At 46.3% G+C, this 13054-nt stretch overlaps 2 protein-coding genes across 5 annotated transcripts in view; both read left to right on the forward strand.

The window, feature by feature from the left end:
* aldh1l1 (aldehyde dehydrogenase 1 family, member L1) overlaps positions 1-12932 on the forward strand; it is a 33368-nt gene extending 20436 nt beyond the window's left edge. For 3 of the 4 annotated variants that reach the window (XM_089010336.1, XM_089010337.1, XM_089010339.1), the window contains 9 exons: positions 1214-1319; positions 1394-1481; positions 2565-2658; positions 2758-2857; positions 2927-3025; positions 10095-10260; positions 10360-10465; positions 11080-11279; positions 12505-12932. In XM_089010336.1, the coding sequence (XP_088866462.1) occupies positions 1214-1319; positions 1394-1481; positions 2565-2658; positions 2758-2857; positions 2927-3025; positions 10095-10260; positions 10360-10465; positions 11080-11279; positions 12505-12560 (1015 nt within the window). In that variant the 3' untranslated portion in view covers positions 12561-12932. Of the gene's footprint in view, positions 1-1213; positions 1320-1393; positions 1482-2564; positions 2659-2757; positions 2858-2926; positions 3026-10094; positions 10261-10359; positions 10466-10730; positions 10921-11079; positions 11280-12504 lie in introns of those variants that run through there. The other variant, XM_089010338.1, reaches the window with a different exon arrangement.
* On the forward strand, positions 4566-10088 carry LOC148890900 (uncharacterized). Its single transcript, XM_089010345.1, has 2 exons — positions 4566-8502; positions 8596-10088. Exon 1 carries the CDS (start codon positions 5221-5223, stop codon positions 6613-6615), a length of 1395 nt encoding a protein of 464 aa, XP_088866471.1. The 5' UTR covers positions 4566-5220; the 3' UTR covers positions 6616-8502; positions 8596-10088.
* Positions 12933-13054: the final 122 nt, after the last annotated feature.

The following is a 13054-nucleotide window of genomic DNA, read 5'->3' on the forward strand; positions in this document are numbered from 1 at the left end:
GGCTGATTCACATTCTGAAAAGTGCAAATCTGATTTGTACTGATGAGATTTTTATCGGGATTCAAAATAATGAGATAGGCTGTGGCAAATGTTGGCCAGTGCACACAGCACAGAAACAGACTGGATATATTTTCATCTTATGTCAGAGACGTTCGATCGGACACTGTGGACAAAGGCTCAAACACAGGAAGATCGTCTTTTACTGCCGGCAGGAGATGCAGCCATTCATGACAGATGCCCGAATTCTGCTGCGCTCTGCCAAGCTATTTATCCACAGTATATGCAAATTGAAGTAATACATAAGTAAAACATAGTTTTCTTGATTTGAATACCACGCCCCCGGACGTCCCAAGCACCAACAACTATAAAACAACACAACGTAGACATTTTAATGGGTTGTCCTTTCCATGAACTGATAGATTTGCAACCTGGCTAATGAGCTCTTCCTGTGAAGGAATTTCTCAGGTACTAAATTCTGTCCAAGGCCAGATCTCCTGGATGAAGATAACAGGTTAACAGGATGTGTCCGTTCAACTCTGATTGACCCCAGGTTTCTCTGTCCTTCAGTTCTGTATTTTAGTCACACATGTTCACTAAGCCCGCAAGTAACTCAAATGGATAGAAAGCTAGCTAGCTAAGAAGTCGCTAATAATAATAATAATAATAATAATCTCATTTTCCGTAGCGCTTCTTCCTCATTAGGGTGGCGGGGGTTGCTGGAGCCTATCTCAGCTGTCTTCGGGCACGAGGCGGGGGACACCCTGAATTGGTTGCCAGCCAATCGCAGGGCACACAAAGACATACAACAGTCACTCTCACACTCACACCTAGGGACAATTTGGAGTGGTCAATCTGCCTGCCATGCATGTTTTTGGAGTGTGGGAGGAAACCGGAGGACCCGGAGAAAGCCCACGCGGGTCCGGGGAGAACATGCAAACTCCACACAGGGAGGCCAGACCGGGACGCGAACCGGTGACCTCTGCACTGTGAAGCCGGTGTGATAACCACTCGACTACCGGGCCGCCCGTAATAATAATAATAATAATAATAATAATAATAATAATAATAATAATTTAATTTACAAGTGCTCTTCAAACCTCTCAAGGTCTTTGACTGTAAAGTGACCTTAAGAGTTTTGAACGGCCCCCTCCTGATATCGGAATGAGTGTGACCTTTTTGATAAGCGTGCGCTTTCTTCCATTTTGGTGTTTAGCGTATGCGCCATTGTGATTCCTTGGAACTACCCTCTGATGATGCTGGCTTGGAAGACGGCCGCGTGTCTCTCAGCCGGCAACACGCTGGTCCTCAAACCTGCTCAGGTCATTCTCCAAAAACATATTGCCATCCAAAAACCATGCTTTCGATAAACTCCTCCAATGTTTTTTGTTGGCAGGTGACTCCGCTTACAGCTCTGAAATTTGCCGAGTTGGCCGCAAAAGCAGGAATACCAAAAGGGGTGATTAATATTCTACCTGGATCGGGTAAGAACATTTTGCTGGCTTTCTGCCTGTAATCGCAATCAAGGAAGGAAGTTATAATGCGCCACATATGGTTAATAAGGTGCTTTTCAGTCTATCTAGCTGGCTATCTATTAGCTATATGGCTGTCTAGCTGTTTGGATTTCTAGCTAGCTATCTTTTAGCTAACTGTTAGCTATCTGGCTGGCTATCTATTGGCAATCTACCTGGCTGGTTCTCTACATAGGTATCTATTAGCTATATTTTTGCTAGCTAGCTTGCTTTCTATCTATTTGGGTTACTTCCGGGTTGAGTGAACGCTAGCGCATGTGGCAGCCACTGCTCACCCACAGAAAAACCTATCCTCTGACTGTAAAGCGACCTTGAGAGTTTTAAAAGGCGCTTAGAAATTAAATGGGTTATTATTATTATTATTTCTTATTCTTTTAATTGTAAAGTGTCATTGGGTGATTTGAAAAATGACATGTATTATTATTATTATTATTATTATTATTGTTATTATTATTATCATCATTATTACTCTTTTCCTTTTGGGCTTTTCCCTTCAAGGGGTCGCCACAGCGAATCAGTAACCTCCATCTTCGGAGGTATGATCCGCATGTTTGTCTTGGCCCAGCTTTTACGTTGGATGCCCTTCCTGACACAAGCCTCTGTATTAATCCGGGCTTGGAACCGGCACAAGAAGATTTATGTCCCTTTGTGGCTACAGAACATTATTATTATTATTATTATTTGATTGGATTGGATTGGATTTGCCTTTATTAGTCTCGCAGTGGAGAAATTTACATTTCACAGCAGCAAAGTGATGAGTATTATTATTATTATTATTATTATTGTTATTAGTTTTATTATTAGTTTTATTATTAGTTTTATTAGTTTTTCACAAAAGGGTGTTTTCTTCAAACCAAAATGGGAACAGGCCAAACTCTTTTTGCGGCTGTAAAATGTCAATTTATCCATTGTGAGATGAGTAAAGGCTGATCTAATCTAATCTAATATATGTTGCTGGTCATCTCTGAACATCTCTTCCGAATGAGAAAACTGAGACTTTTTTTTCTTTTCTCATAAATAACTCAATAAATGAAGGCAGTGTGGTGGGTCAGCGGCTGTCGGAGCATCCTGACGTGCGAAAAGTGGGATTCACGGGTTCCACCGCAATTGGGAAACACATCATGAAAAGGTAAAAAGGCTCTGAGGCCATTTTGCAACGCCCTCAAACGGGGATGACGTCAGCCATTTTACAAGCTTGCCGTCCGTCCGTCCGTCCGTCTGTCCAAAGCTGCGCAACGAGTAACGTTAAAAAAGTGTCCTTGGAGCTGGGAGGAAAATCGCCTCTCATCATCTTCGCAGACTGCGACATGGACAAGGCGCTGCGCATGGTGCGTATCTTTGGAACGTTTTCAGCGCACACCACAGCCCGTCAAAGCATTGTCTGACTTGTATTTCAGGGCATGAGTTCGGTCTTCTTCAACAAGGGAGAAAACTGCATCGCTGCTGGCAGACTCTTTGTGGAAGACTCCATTCACGACCGCTTTGTCAACAAAGTGGTACGTACCTCTTTTATCACAAACACACACGAGTTGCTCTCAGTGGCACAGGAGTGGTCCATCCATGAGAAGGTTTCTTCTGCCGTCATCTGGACTTCTGTGAAGGTGCCGGACATTCCGCTCCTCATCCAAGAGGCTTCGTCAGCGAACTGAAATTTGATAGTAGTTTTGTGTGTGTGTATGTATATATATATATATATATATATATATATATATATATATATATATATATATATATATATATATATATATATATATATATATATATACACACAAACACAGTGGCGGTCCGTGCATTTCACACCTCGGCCTTCAGTGAAGTCCCGCTTAGTCCGACTTGAACAAATATCCCTCGTAATAGCATAATTTATGACACAACGGCTGTTGATATCATTTACAAAAGCACACACACGCAGTACTGGGCGTGGCATCACCTTAATCGTCTACAACACAAGTTATTTTCCGGAGCAATATCACATCAATAAATCTGCATCAGCAATTAGAACTTGTCACTATACGTGATACTGCAAACACTTAAAAATAGAAGGAAATTGAAAATCATTTGTCCACAAAGTTTTATCAAGTCCACCAAGAATATGCAATCTTTAACAAGATTTTACGCTAAATTACAAAATGTCCGTTTAATATAAGAAAAACAACAAGACGTTCACAAAACGAACTACAGTAAAGTCTCGTTATATCGATATCGGATATATCGATAGTCCCGGTTATATCGATACTATTTCTATGCACGCACGGAGAAAATTACATGCAAACAGGGTCGGATATATCTATAGTCCCGGTTATATCGATATTTTTTCGGACTCCCTTGAATATCAATATAACGAGACTTTACTGTATTTGTTGAAAATAAAAGTAAACAAATCGTTTTCATTTGTTCTTGAGAATAGGCCTGCCTACATGCGACAGCGAGTTGTCCTCTCCTTCAGCCATTGTGGGTTAAAAAAACGAGTAGATATACTTGGTTTTTCTGCTAAAGTTTCCGGGTTTCCGGGCTGAGGTAAAGTGAGTATCCAATCACAGGACGCGTACGTCATGTTCAACGCGAGGCCCTCTAGCTGGCCTTACTTACTGTGCCAATCTGATTGGCTATCGCAACTGTATATCAACTACATGTGCCCGTTCATGTACAGCGCACAGACGTCCTCACTGTTGATTCTGAAGGCGTCGGTCAGATTTCATACAGCCTGGCGACACAAACTAGCTGAATTCTGATTGGATTAAAAACTCTGACCTAAAACTACAACACTGAAAGGAGCATAACCAAATGGATAGATATAATATAACATCAAGAAAACAGTATGTAGAATAGTTATATATATATATTTAGAAAAAATACTTTTTTTAATGAAATTACTTTTATTAAAATTGTGATAATGATGTCTGATTATGTTAGGCCAGCAGAGAAGGCCTTGCTGGCCCTGACGGCCCACCACTGTGTGTGTGTGTATATATATATATATATATATATATATATATATATATATATATATATATATATATATATATATATATATATATATATATATATTGTGATGTCACGAGAGGCTGTGTCCTGGAGGGCAAATACATCCCCCTAAGATGGCTCCACCCAGAGAGAGTCTTGGCCCCACCTGGTGGAAGGCAGCAATTAAAACCACACACCTGCAGCTGATCAGGGCTTGATTGGCAAGCAAGGCTCTTAAGGCAGAGAGCCTCTGAGTGTGCAGCTTGGGGAAAGACAAGCTCGATTGCTAAGCTCTGTGGAGAAGTTGATTGCTGCGTGTAACTCATTGCCCGTTGGGACCACACGACTGGACACTGGATTTGAACCTAGCTAAGGTGGCTAGGCTACATGACGAGGACGTCAAGAGGGGTGAGGCCTAGAGACTCTTGTAAAGAACTCCGTCTTCAGTTTTTACCTCAGAAGAGACTTTATTTGGATTTAAGTAGCAGAAGAGATTTTATTTGGATTTAAGGAGCAGAAGAGACTTTATTTTGATAAGTATTGGAAGAGACACTATTCAAACCTTTGTTGCTTGTGAATTCCCCCTGGAACCCGTGATTAAAAACCTTTTTCTTTGCATCCAAACCTGTCGTCCATTGCACTTCTTTTCCCGTCCCGCTGAGAGCAAGCCTCTCATGATATCACATATGGTGGAGGATGCGGGCATTGGACAAGCGGTAGTAAGTGCATGGACATTGAGGGTTTGTGTTATGGTTTTTCTAAATTGAAAATATCCTCAATTACAAAAATGGAAGACATTTTGAAAACCCTGCTTGCAAGTCAGGAAGCCCAATATCAGGCCAATTTGGCTCTCCTGGAGGAGCAAAAGAGAGCCAATAAACTGAAGGCAGAGGAATTGCTCTTGCAGAAACAAATGGCCGCCAAGAATATTCCCCGGGTGAAGGCGGGGGAGTTTTTAGCCAAGATGGGGGCGACGGATGATGTTGAGGCGTACTTGCATACCGCCACTCGAAAAAAGTGGCCCAAGCAGCAGTGGGTGGGATTGCTTGCACCCTTCCTGACAGGGGAATCGCTGAATGCTGTCCTGGACTTGAACGCGGACAGAGCAGAAGACTACGACTATTTAAAAGCTGAAATTCTCAGCAGACACGGGCTCACCAAGTTCGGGATGGCACAGCGCTTCCACACCTGGACTTTCCAGCCAGACCAACCTCCACGGGCACAGATGCACGAATTGGCCCGCATCGCATGGAAGTGGCTGGAACCGGAAAGGAGCACGGCAGCTGAGGTGGTCGAGGCCATTGTCGTGGATCGCTACTTACGAGCCCTGCCCTATGAGGCAAAAAGGATAATCAGTCAGCAGTCGCTGACTACTGCGGGTCAAACAGTGGCAGCGGTGAAGCAGTACCAGGCCACAGCGGAGATGCTGCGAACGACCCAGAGGGAAACCGGCAACACACCCCCATCCCGGACTGAAATGGCCTGCCCAAAGTTGCCCAAGCCCGCCAAGATTGCTCCCGGTAGTGTCAGAAGTCCACCCAGGCCGTGGCGGCCGCCCAGTGGCACCAAAACCAGACGATGCCACAGATGCGGAGAGATGGGACACATCTCATGGCAGTGTGGAAAACCAGCGGAAGAGTCCATGCCGACCGCTGACTCTTCCAGTGCCCACCCTGCTCACTATGCCTCCCTCCTGGGGGGTAGTGAAAGCTCACTAACAAGGCCCCCCACCTGTCCGGTGACAGTGAATCAACAGGATGTTGAAGCCCTGCTGGACTCCGGAAGCCTAGTCACCTTGTTGCGCCAAACGCTGGTCGATCCAACTAGGCTATCTCCGGAGAAAACCCTTCCAGTCTCCTGCGTCCACGGAGACACCAGAGAGTACCACACTACGGAACTCACCATGACCACAACCAAGGGAATCATCCACACGGTAGCTGGTGTGGTTGACTCTCTCCCTGTCCCCCTCCTGATTGGACGCGACTGCCCGGCCTTTCACCCCCAAATGCACCACCGGAGACGGAGTCTGGCCCAGAGACCGCCGAGGAAACTCCAGCGGCAGAAAATCTCCCGGCTTCCAGTGGTGATGAGAACCCAGGGACACAGAAGCTGCTTCCTCTAACAAGCCGGTATGGTACAGCCCAGTTACAGGATCCTACCCTTGCTAACGCCATGAAGAATGTGCAGGTTTTAGAGGGTGTAGTACTGGGGGAAAGGACAAGCCCCACATACCCCCATTTTGCGGTTGATCGGGGGCTATTATACCAGGTTACGAAGCAAAATGATGAAGTACGCGAACTACTTTTTGTACCACAACCACACCGAGCTACTGTACTGGACTTGGCACACACACACACCTGCTAGGGGGAAACCTAGGGGTGGAAAAGACAAAAGAGAGAATCTTGCAACGGTTCTTCTGGCCAGGGGTGCACAAGGATGTGGAGAACTATTGTCGTTCTTGCCCCGAGTGCCAACAGGTGGCGCCCAAGCCCACATACAGAAACCCGCTAATTCCCTTACCCATCATTGAGACCCCTTTTCAGAGGCTTGGACTGGACATAGTCGGACCCTTACCAAAAAGTGCTAGGGGACACCAGTATATTTTAGTAATGATGGATTATGCCACCCGGTTCCCAGAAGCTGTCCCCCTCAGAAAGGCTACCACAAAGCAGATCGCAAAGGAACTGTTTGCTCTCGCCAGCCGGGTAGGGATCCCAAAGGAGATACTGACCGACCAGGGAACCCCCTTTATCTCCAAGGTCATGAAGGACTTGTGTGCCCTGCTCAAGGTCAAGCAGCTGAGAACCTCCATCTACCACCCACAGACAGATGGATTGGTAGAGCAATTCAACAAAACACTCAAGGCCATGATGAGGAAAGTTATCAAAGAAGATGGCCGAAACTGGGATCAACTGCTCCCATACTTGCTGTTTGCCGTGAGGGAGGTACCACAGTCTTCTACCGGTTTCTCACCCTTTGAGTTGTTGTACTCTTACAGGCCCCGGGGACTGCTGGATATCGCCAAAGAGGCTTGGGAAGAACAGCCGTGCCGACAACGTACCCTCATCGAGCATGTGGGGGACATGCGGGAAAGGATGAAGGCCATTTACCCCATAGTGCGAGAACACATGGAAGCGGCCCAATGACAGCAGCAAGCCTCCTACAATAGACCTGCCCAGCCTCGAGAGTTCAAGCCAGGGGACCGAGTGCTGGTCTTGGTACCAACCGTGGAGTGCAAGTTCCTGGCATCCTGGCAGGGGCCCTTTGAGGTCATCGAACGCGTGGGGGAGGTTAACTACAAGCTGAGGCAACCTGGTAAGAGGAAACCTGAGCAGATTTATCACGTTAACCTCCGAAAGAAATGGCATGCCAGAGAGGCGCTGTTTAGTTGCCTACCCCCCAGCGAGGCGAAGGAACCGGCCAGAGAAGACGTCCAGACGGGTCCAAATTTGTCCCCACACCAACGCCAGATGACCCTCGAATTGGTTGAGCGGAACCAAGACGTCTTCTCCTCCATACCTGGACACATGGACGTGGTGCAACACGAGATACGCACCACACCTGGAAAAAAAGTCCACCAACGTCCATACCGGGTGCCGGAGGCCCGTAAGGCAGCTATTCAGGAGGAGATACGGAAGATGCTGGAACTTGGAGCAATTGAGGAGTCCCAAAGTGCTTGGGCAAGTCCGATCGTGTTGGTTCCCAAGCCAGACGGGTCAATACGATTCTGCAACGACTATCGGAAGTTGAATGAGTTGTCTGAATTTGATGCGTACCCGATGCCTCGTGTTGATGATCTTATTGACTCCCTGGGACAGGCACGTTTCATCACCACTCTCGACCTCACAAAGGGTTATTGGCAGCTGCCCCTGACCCCGGCATCAAAGGAGAAGACAGCCTTCGCCACACCTGAGGGGCTCTACCAATACACCAGGCTCCCGTTAGACCTCCATGGAGCACCCGCCACGTTTCAGCGCCTAATGGACCGGATTCTCACCCCCCACAAGAGGTACGCAGCAGCATATTTAGATGATGTCGTCATACAGAGTCCCGACTGGGAGAGTCACTTACCCCGAGTGCAAGCTGTGATTGACTCCCTCAGAAAAGCAGGTCTCACAGCGAACCCGAAAAAGTGCAGGTTGACATTTGGCGAGACCAACTACCTGGGCTACACTATAGGACGGGGGCTGGTGAAGCCTCAAGAAGCAAAATTACGGGCTATACAGATTGGCCCCAACCCCTTACCAAGAAGCAGGTGAGGTCGTTCTTAGGCATGGCTGGCTACTATAGACGCTTTATCGCTGACTTTGCTACTATAGCAGCCCCCATGACAGAATTGACGACCAAAAAACACTCCCGATTGGTGAAATGGAGCCCAGAGGCCGAAATGGCCTTCGTCAATCTAAAACAGGCACTGTGTTCCAGTCCGATCCTGGTGGCACCAGACTTCAGCAAGGACTTCATGGTGCAAGCGGATGCACCAGAAGTTGGTCTGGGGGCTGTACTCTCGCAAGTACATGGAGGAGAGGAACATCCCATCCTGTACCTTAGCAGGAAGCTGTTGCCCAGGGAAAAGAATTATTCCACCGTGGAGAAGGAGTGCCTGGCCATTACATGGGCGCTGGAGTCATTGCGCTTCTATCTCCTGGGAAGACGTTTCACAGTGGTCTCTGATCATGCTCCTCTCCAATGGATGGCCAGGAACAAGGAGACCAACAGCAGAGTAACAAGGTGGTTCTTGAGTCTGCAGGCCTTTAACTTCTCTGTGGTCCACAGGGCTGGCAAGAGACACTATTCAAACCTTTGTTGCTTGTGAATTCCCCCTGGAACCCTTGATTAAAAACCTTTTTCTTTGCATCCAAACCTGTCGTCCATTGCACTTCTTGTCCCGTCCCGCTGAGAGCAAGCCTCTCATGATATCACTATATATATATATATATATATATATCCCTACTGTCCACTACATATGCACCTAAAACCTATCATCTTAGTAAAAAAATAGATGCTTTGAAAGGGAAGTCAAAGAAGCTATTTTCATAAAACAGCAAAACCCTTCACTAAGTCGCCATGGTGGGGTGAGGTTTCACTTGGATCGTTTGTACAACAGATTTTTTTATGCAACATAGGCTTAGTTATGCTGATGAAGCGATACCAGAGCAAATGCGGCCAGTCGTAGACCCCATAATCAGGCAGGACAATATAAGAAATCAGTGTAGCCTCAGGGAATAGTCCTCTGCTTCCCCCCAACCTGAGAGCAGGGATCTATCATGGCAGAGGTCTGGCACCGCCACGTCCGGACGGTAGGCATATATATATAGGGCCAAAACTACCAGACGAAGCCTCTTGGATAAGAAGCGAAACGTCCGACACCTTGAAAGAAGTACACATGATGGCTGAAGAAACCTTGTCATCGACATGTAATTTTTTTTTCTTCACGTTTCAGATTTACGCTTTATGCGTGCCTGGGTTCTTTTTTTTAAGGAGGGGGGCGGGGTTGCCCAATAGCATTGCAATCTGTTCATCTATCTTGTCGGTCTTACTGAAGTCCGAAGACCAGTTGGAACAAAATCCAAATGGAGTCCGGTCCGACTTGTGTGACAGGTTGAAGAGATTGTCAAAATGAAGATTGGCGATCCACTTGAGCGCTCCACCGATCACGGACCTCAAAACCACAAATCTCATTTGGACAAACTGATCAAGTTTTGTCAGACGGGAGTCTCGGAGGGAGCCACCCTGGTCTGCGGAGGCAAACAGGTCCAGAGGCCCGGTAAGGTTCAGCCTGTCCCGCCTTTTGAAAACTTTGCAAATCAACAGCAAATGAAAATGGATCCACAACTGAAGTGTCTGTGGCGCTTTGATTTGGCAGGTTTCTTCTTTGAACCCACCGTCTTCACCAACGTGGAAGACCACATGTTTATCGCTCAAGAGGAGTCTTTTGGGCCTGTCATGATCATTTCCAAATTTTACAGCGGGTAGGTTGTCAGCGCAGCTCACCTCACCTCACTTGTACTTGCAGTGTCTGAAACTCCTGAGAAAAAGTTAGCGGACACCAGGGCAGACAACTCTGGAAAAATTGCCTGCCCGGCCATAAAGTTGCCTGCCACATTTTTCCCAACTTGTAACACAATAAGACGACTTATTATTAAGTTGTACGCCCGACGTGAAAATTGCAGGTCTCGGGCGTCCGGGCAGACGTTATTTCAGACACTGGTACCTGTCACTTTTCCTGTTTGGAAGGGATTGGCTCAGGCAGAAGTCACTTTGTGTTGGGAAAGCCAGAGAATCCGCCCCCAGCCACTTCATCTCCTTCTTGTTGAGGAATCCCAAGTTGTTCTGCAGTCACGCTGGCGTGATCACTCGGCCTCCTCTTGGTGGAACAAGGCCAGACCACCTCAGCGGTGAGGCGTCCAGAAAGCACCCCAACCAGGTGGTCCGGCCGCCTCCTCTCAATGCAGAGGAGCAACGACTTCACTCTGAGCCCATCCCAGAGGAGCAAAGCTCTTGTTTTGCCCGCTTCTTGTTGATGGCGTGAAAAACGGATGACTTAACTCCTAGAGATGAGGTGTGTTTTGTGTCCCTCTTTTAGTGAAGTGGACGAGGTCCTGAGAAGAGCAAACGCTACAGAGTACGGCCTCGCCTCTGGAGTTTTCACACAGGACATCAACAAAGCTCTGTACGTCAGCGAGAAACTCAACGCAGGGACGGTCTTTGTCAACACCTACAATAAAACAGACGTGGCTTCGCCCTTTGGAGGCTTCAAACAGTCCGGCTTTGGCAAAGACTTGGGTAACTATCATTTCAAAACATTTCCAGCAATGCTACAATCCATTCATGTTCTCTCGATGAAACAAATACAGTGATACCTCGGCTTACGAACGCCTTGGCTAACGACCGTTCCAGTTTACGAACGTTAAATTCACGAGAATTTAATCTTGGCATACAAACTATTTTTCGGGATACACACGGAGCGCCACAATGAGTGATGTGTCGTTCGCGAACGAGCCCCTTCTCCAAACAAGGAAATGGGAGCGGACTTTTTTTTTGTCCTTTGTTCCCCGCCCCAGTCTTAAAGCCGGACGTGATTGGTCAAGAACGCAGCAGTGAGGGGGATGGGGAGTGGTTACAGAAACACAGAGCTGTAAACATTAAATAGACAGGCAAACGACAGAGAGAGAGCGATAAAATGGATAGAAAACAGTGACATTTGGACTCGTTTCTACTTTGAGTTCAAAGGCAGAGTGTAGAATGCAAGGTTAAAATATCCCATCAATCAGGCTCCACAAATAACCCGCACAAGCCATCTGTACACTTGATGCAAAAAGCTATCAACACAGCTAAACAGAACACACTTGACGAGGAACTAGGTCAAATTATCGCAGAGAAAGCACGGCAACTTCACTGCGATATCGTCAAGAGGGAACCTGGAAGTTCGTCATCCATTGATGATTTCAAGGCTAGCCACGGATGGTTCGAGAACTTTAAGCGCCGTACAGGGATTCATAGTGTCATTTGTCATGGTGAGGCAGCCAGTTCTGACGATAAAGCTGCCAAAGCTTCCAAGGAATCATTCCTCAAGATGGCAGAAGAAGAAGGCTACGCTCCTCATCAAGTGTTTCATGCTGATGAAAGCGGCCACTCCATTCCATCAAGCCATCAACCACCATCACAAAGGTATAATAAAACGACTTTATTATATAGTACAGTTTATTTCTTTAATTACAATAGCATAGCACATTTATTATACATAAAATAAGGTATATTGTGTGTCGTTTTAAGGCTTGGAAAATTAGAAAGTATAAAATGATGTTTTATGGGGAACTGGGAACGGATTATTCTCATTTTAATGGTTTCCCTTGGGTAATTAATTTTTGGGATACACACTTTTCGCCTTACACACACTCTCTGTGACTGAATTAAGTTTGTAAGCCAAGGTATCACTGTAATTGGAAAAGCCATTTCTCACATTGTTTTTCAAGACTAAGATTGAGACTTGGCTGTGATCTTCGTTCAGGCCAAGAGGCGCTCAACGAATACCTCAAGACCAAAGCGGTGACCATCGAGTACTGATGCTGAGACAACGTGTCCACTTTGAGGCGGATTCGGACATGGTTCGTGTCCAGCATTTCAATCACGGGCCTCGTTTTTGGCATCTTTCAGTGAAAATGATTGAGTTGATTGGACATGAAAACATTCATGGCTTGAAATATTTGATGACATCATGACACAAAGATTTAACAACAATCAATCAGGCTTCTGATTGTGATTGAGTGAAAAACGCTTGCGGAGATTTGAGCAAGCAAGTTGTCGCCACTGATCTGACACAGGCCAAATCTGGCTCCAACGCATTGACGACGGCACTTGTGCCATAGAGGAGTGATTTTTCAATCATAGCTATTGATCCTAGATTTTCAATAAAGGACATTTGAATGGTGAAATGGATCACAGCCGTTGATTTGGTTGACATTTTTTTCCTCCACACATGATTTGACAATTGATGTCTGACGAGTGCATCCAAAAGATCGGCTGCCAAATGAAAAACAAAGTCATGGCAAATGAACATT

This window comes from Hippocampus bargibanti, linkage group LG12 (assembly GCF_051943395.1).
Source record: "Hippocampus bargibanti isolate YZ-2025 linkage group LG12, ASM5194339v1, whole genome shotgun sequence".
NCBI classification, from domain to species: Eukaryota; Metazoa; Chordata; class Actinopteri; order Syngnathiformes; family Syngnathidae; genus Hippocampus; species Hippocampus bargibanti.

Bases quoted from the DNA above. Each gene is read 5' to 3' on its own strand.
- LOC148890900 (XM_089010345.1), top strand. From the start codon at position 5,221: ATGGACATTGAGGGTTTGTGTTATGGTTTTTCTAAATTGAAAATATCC.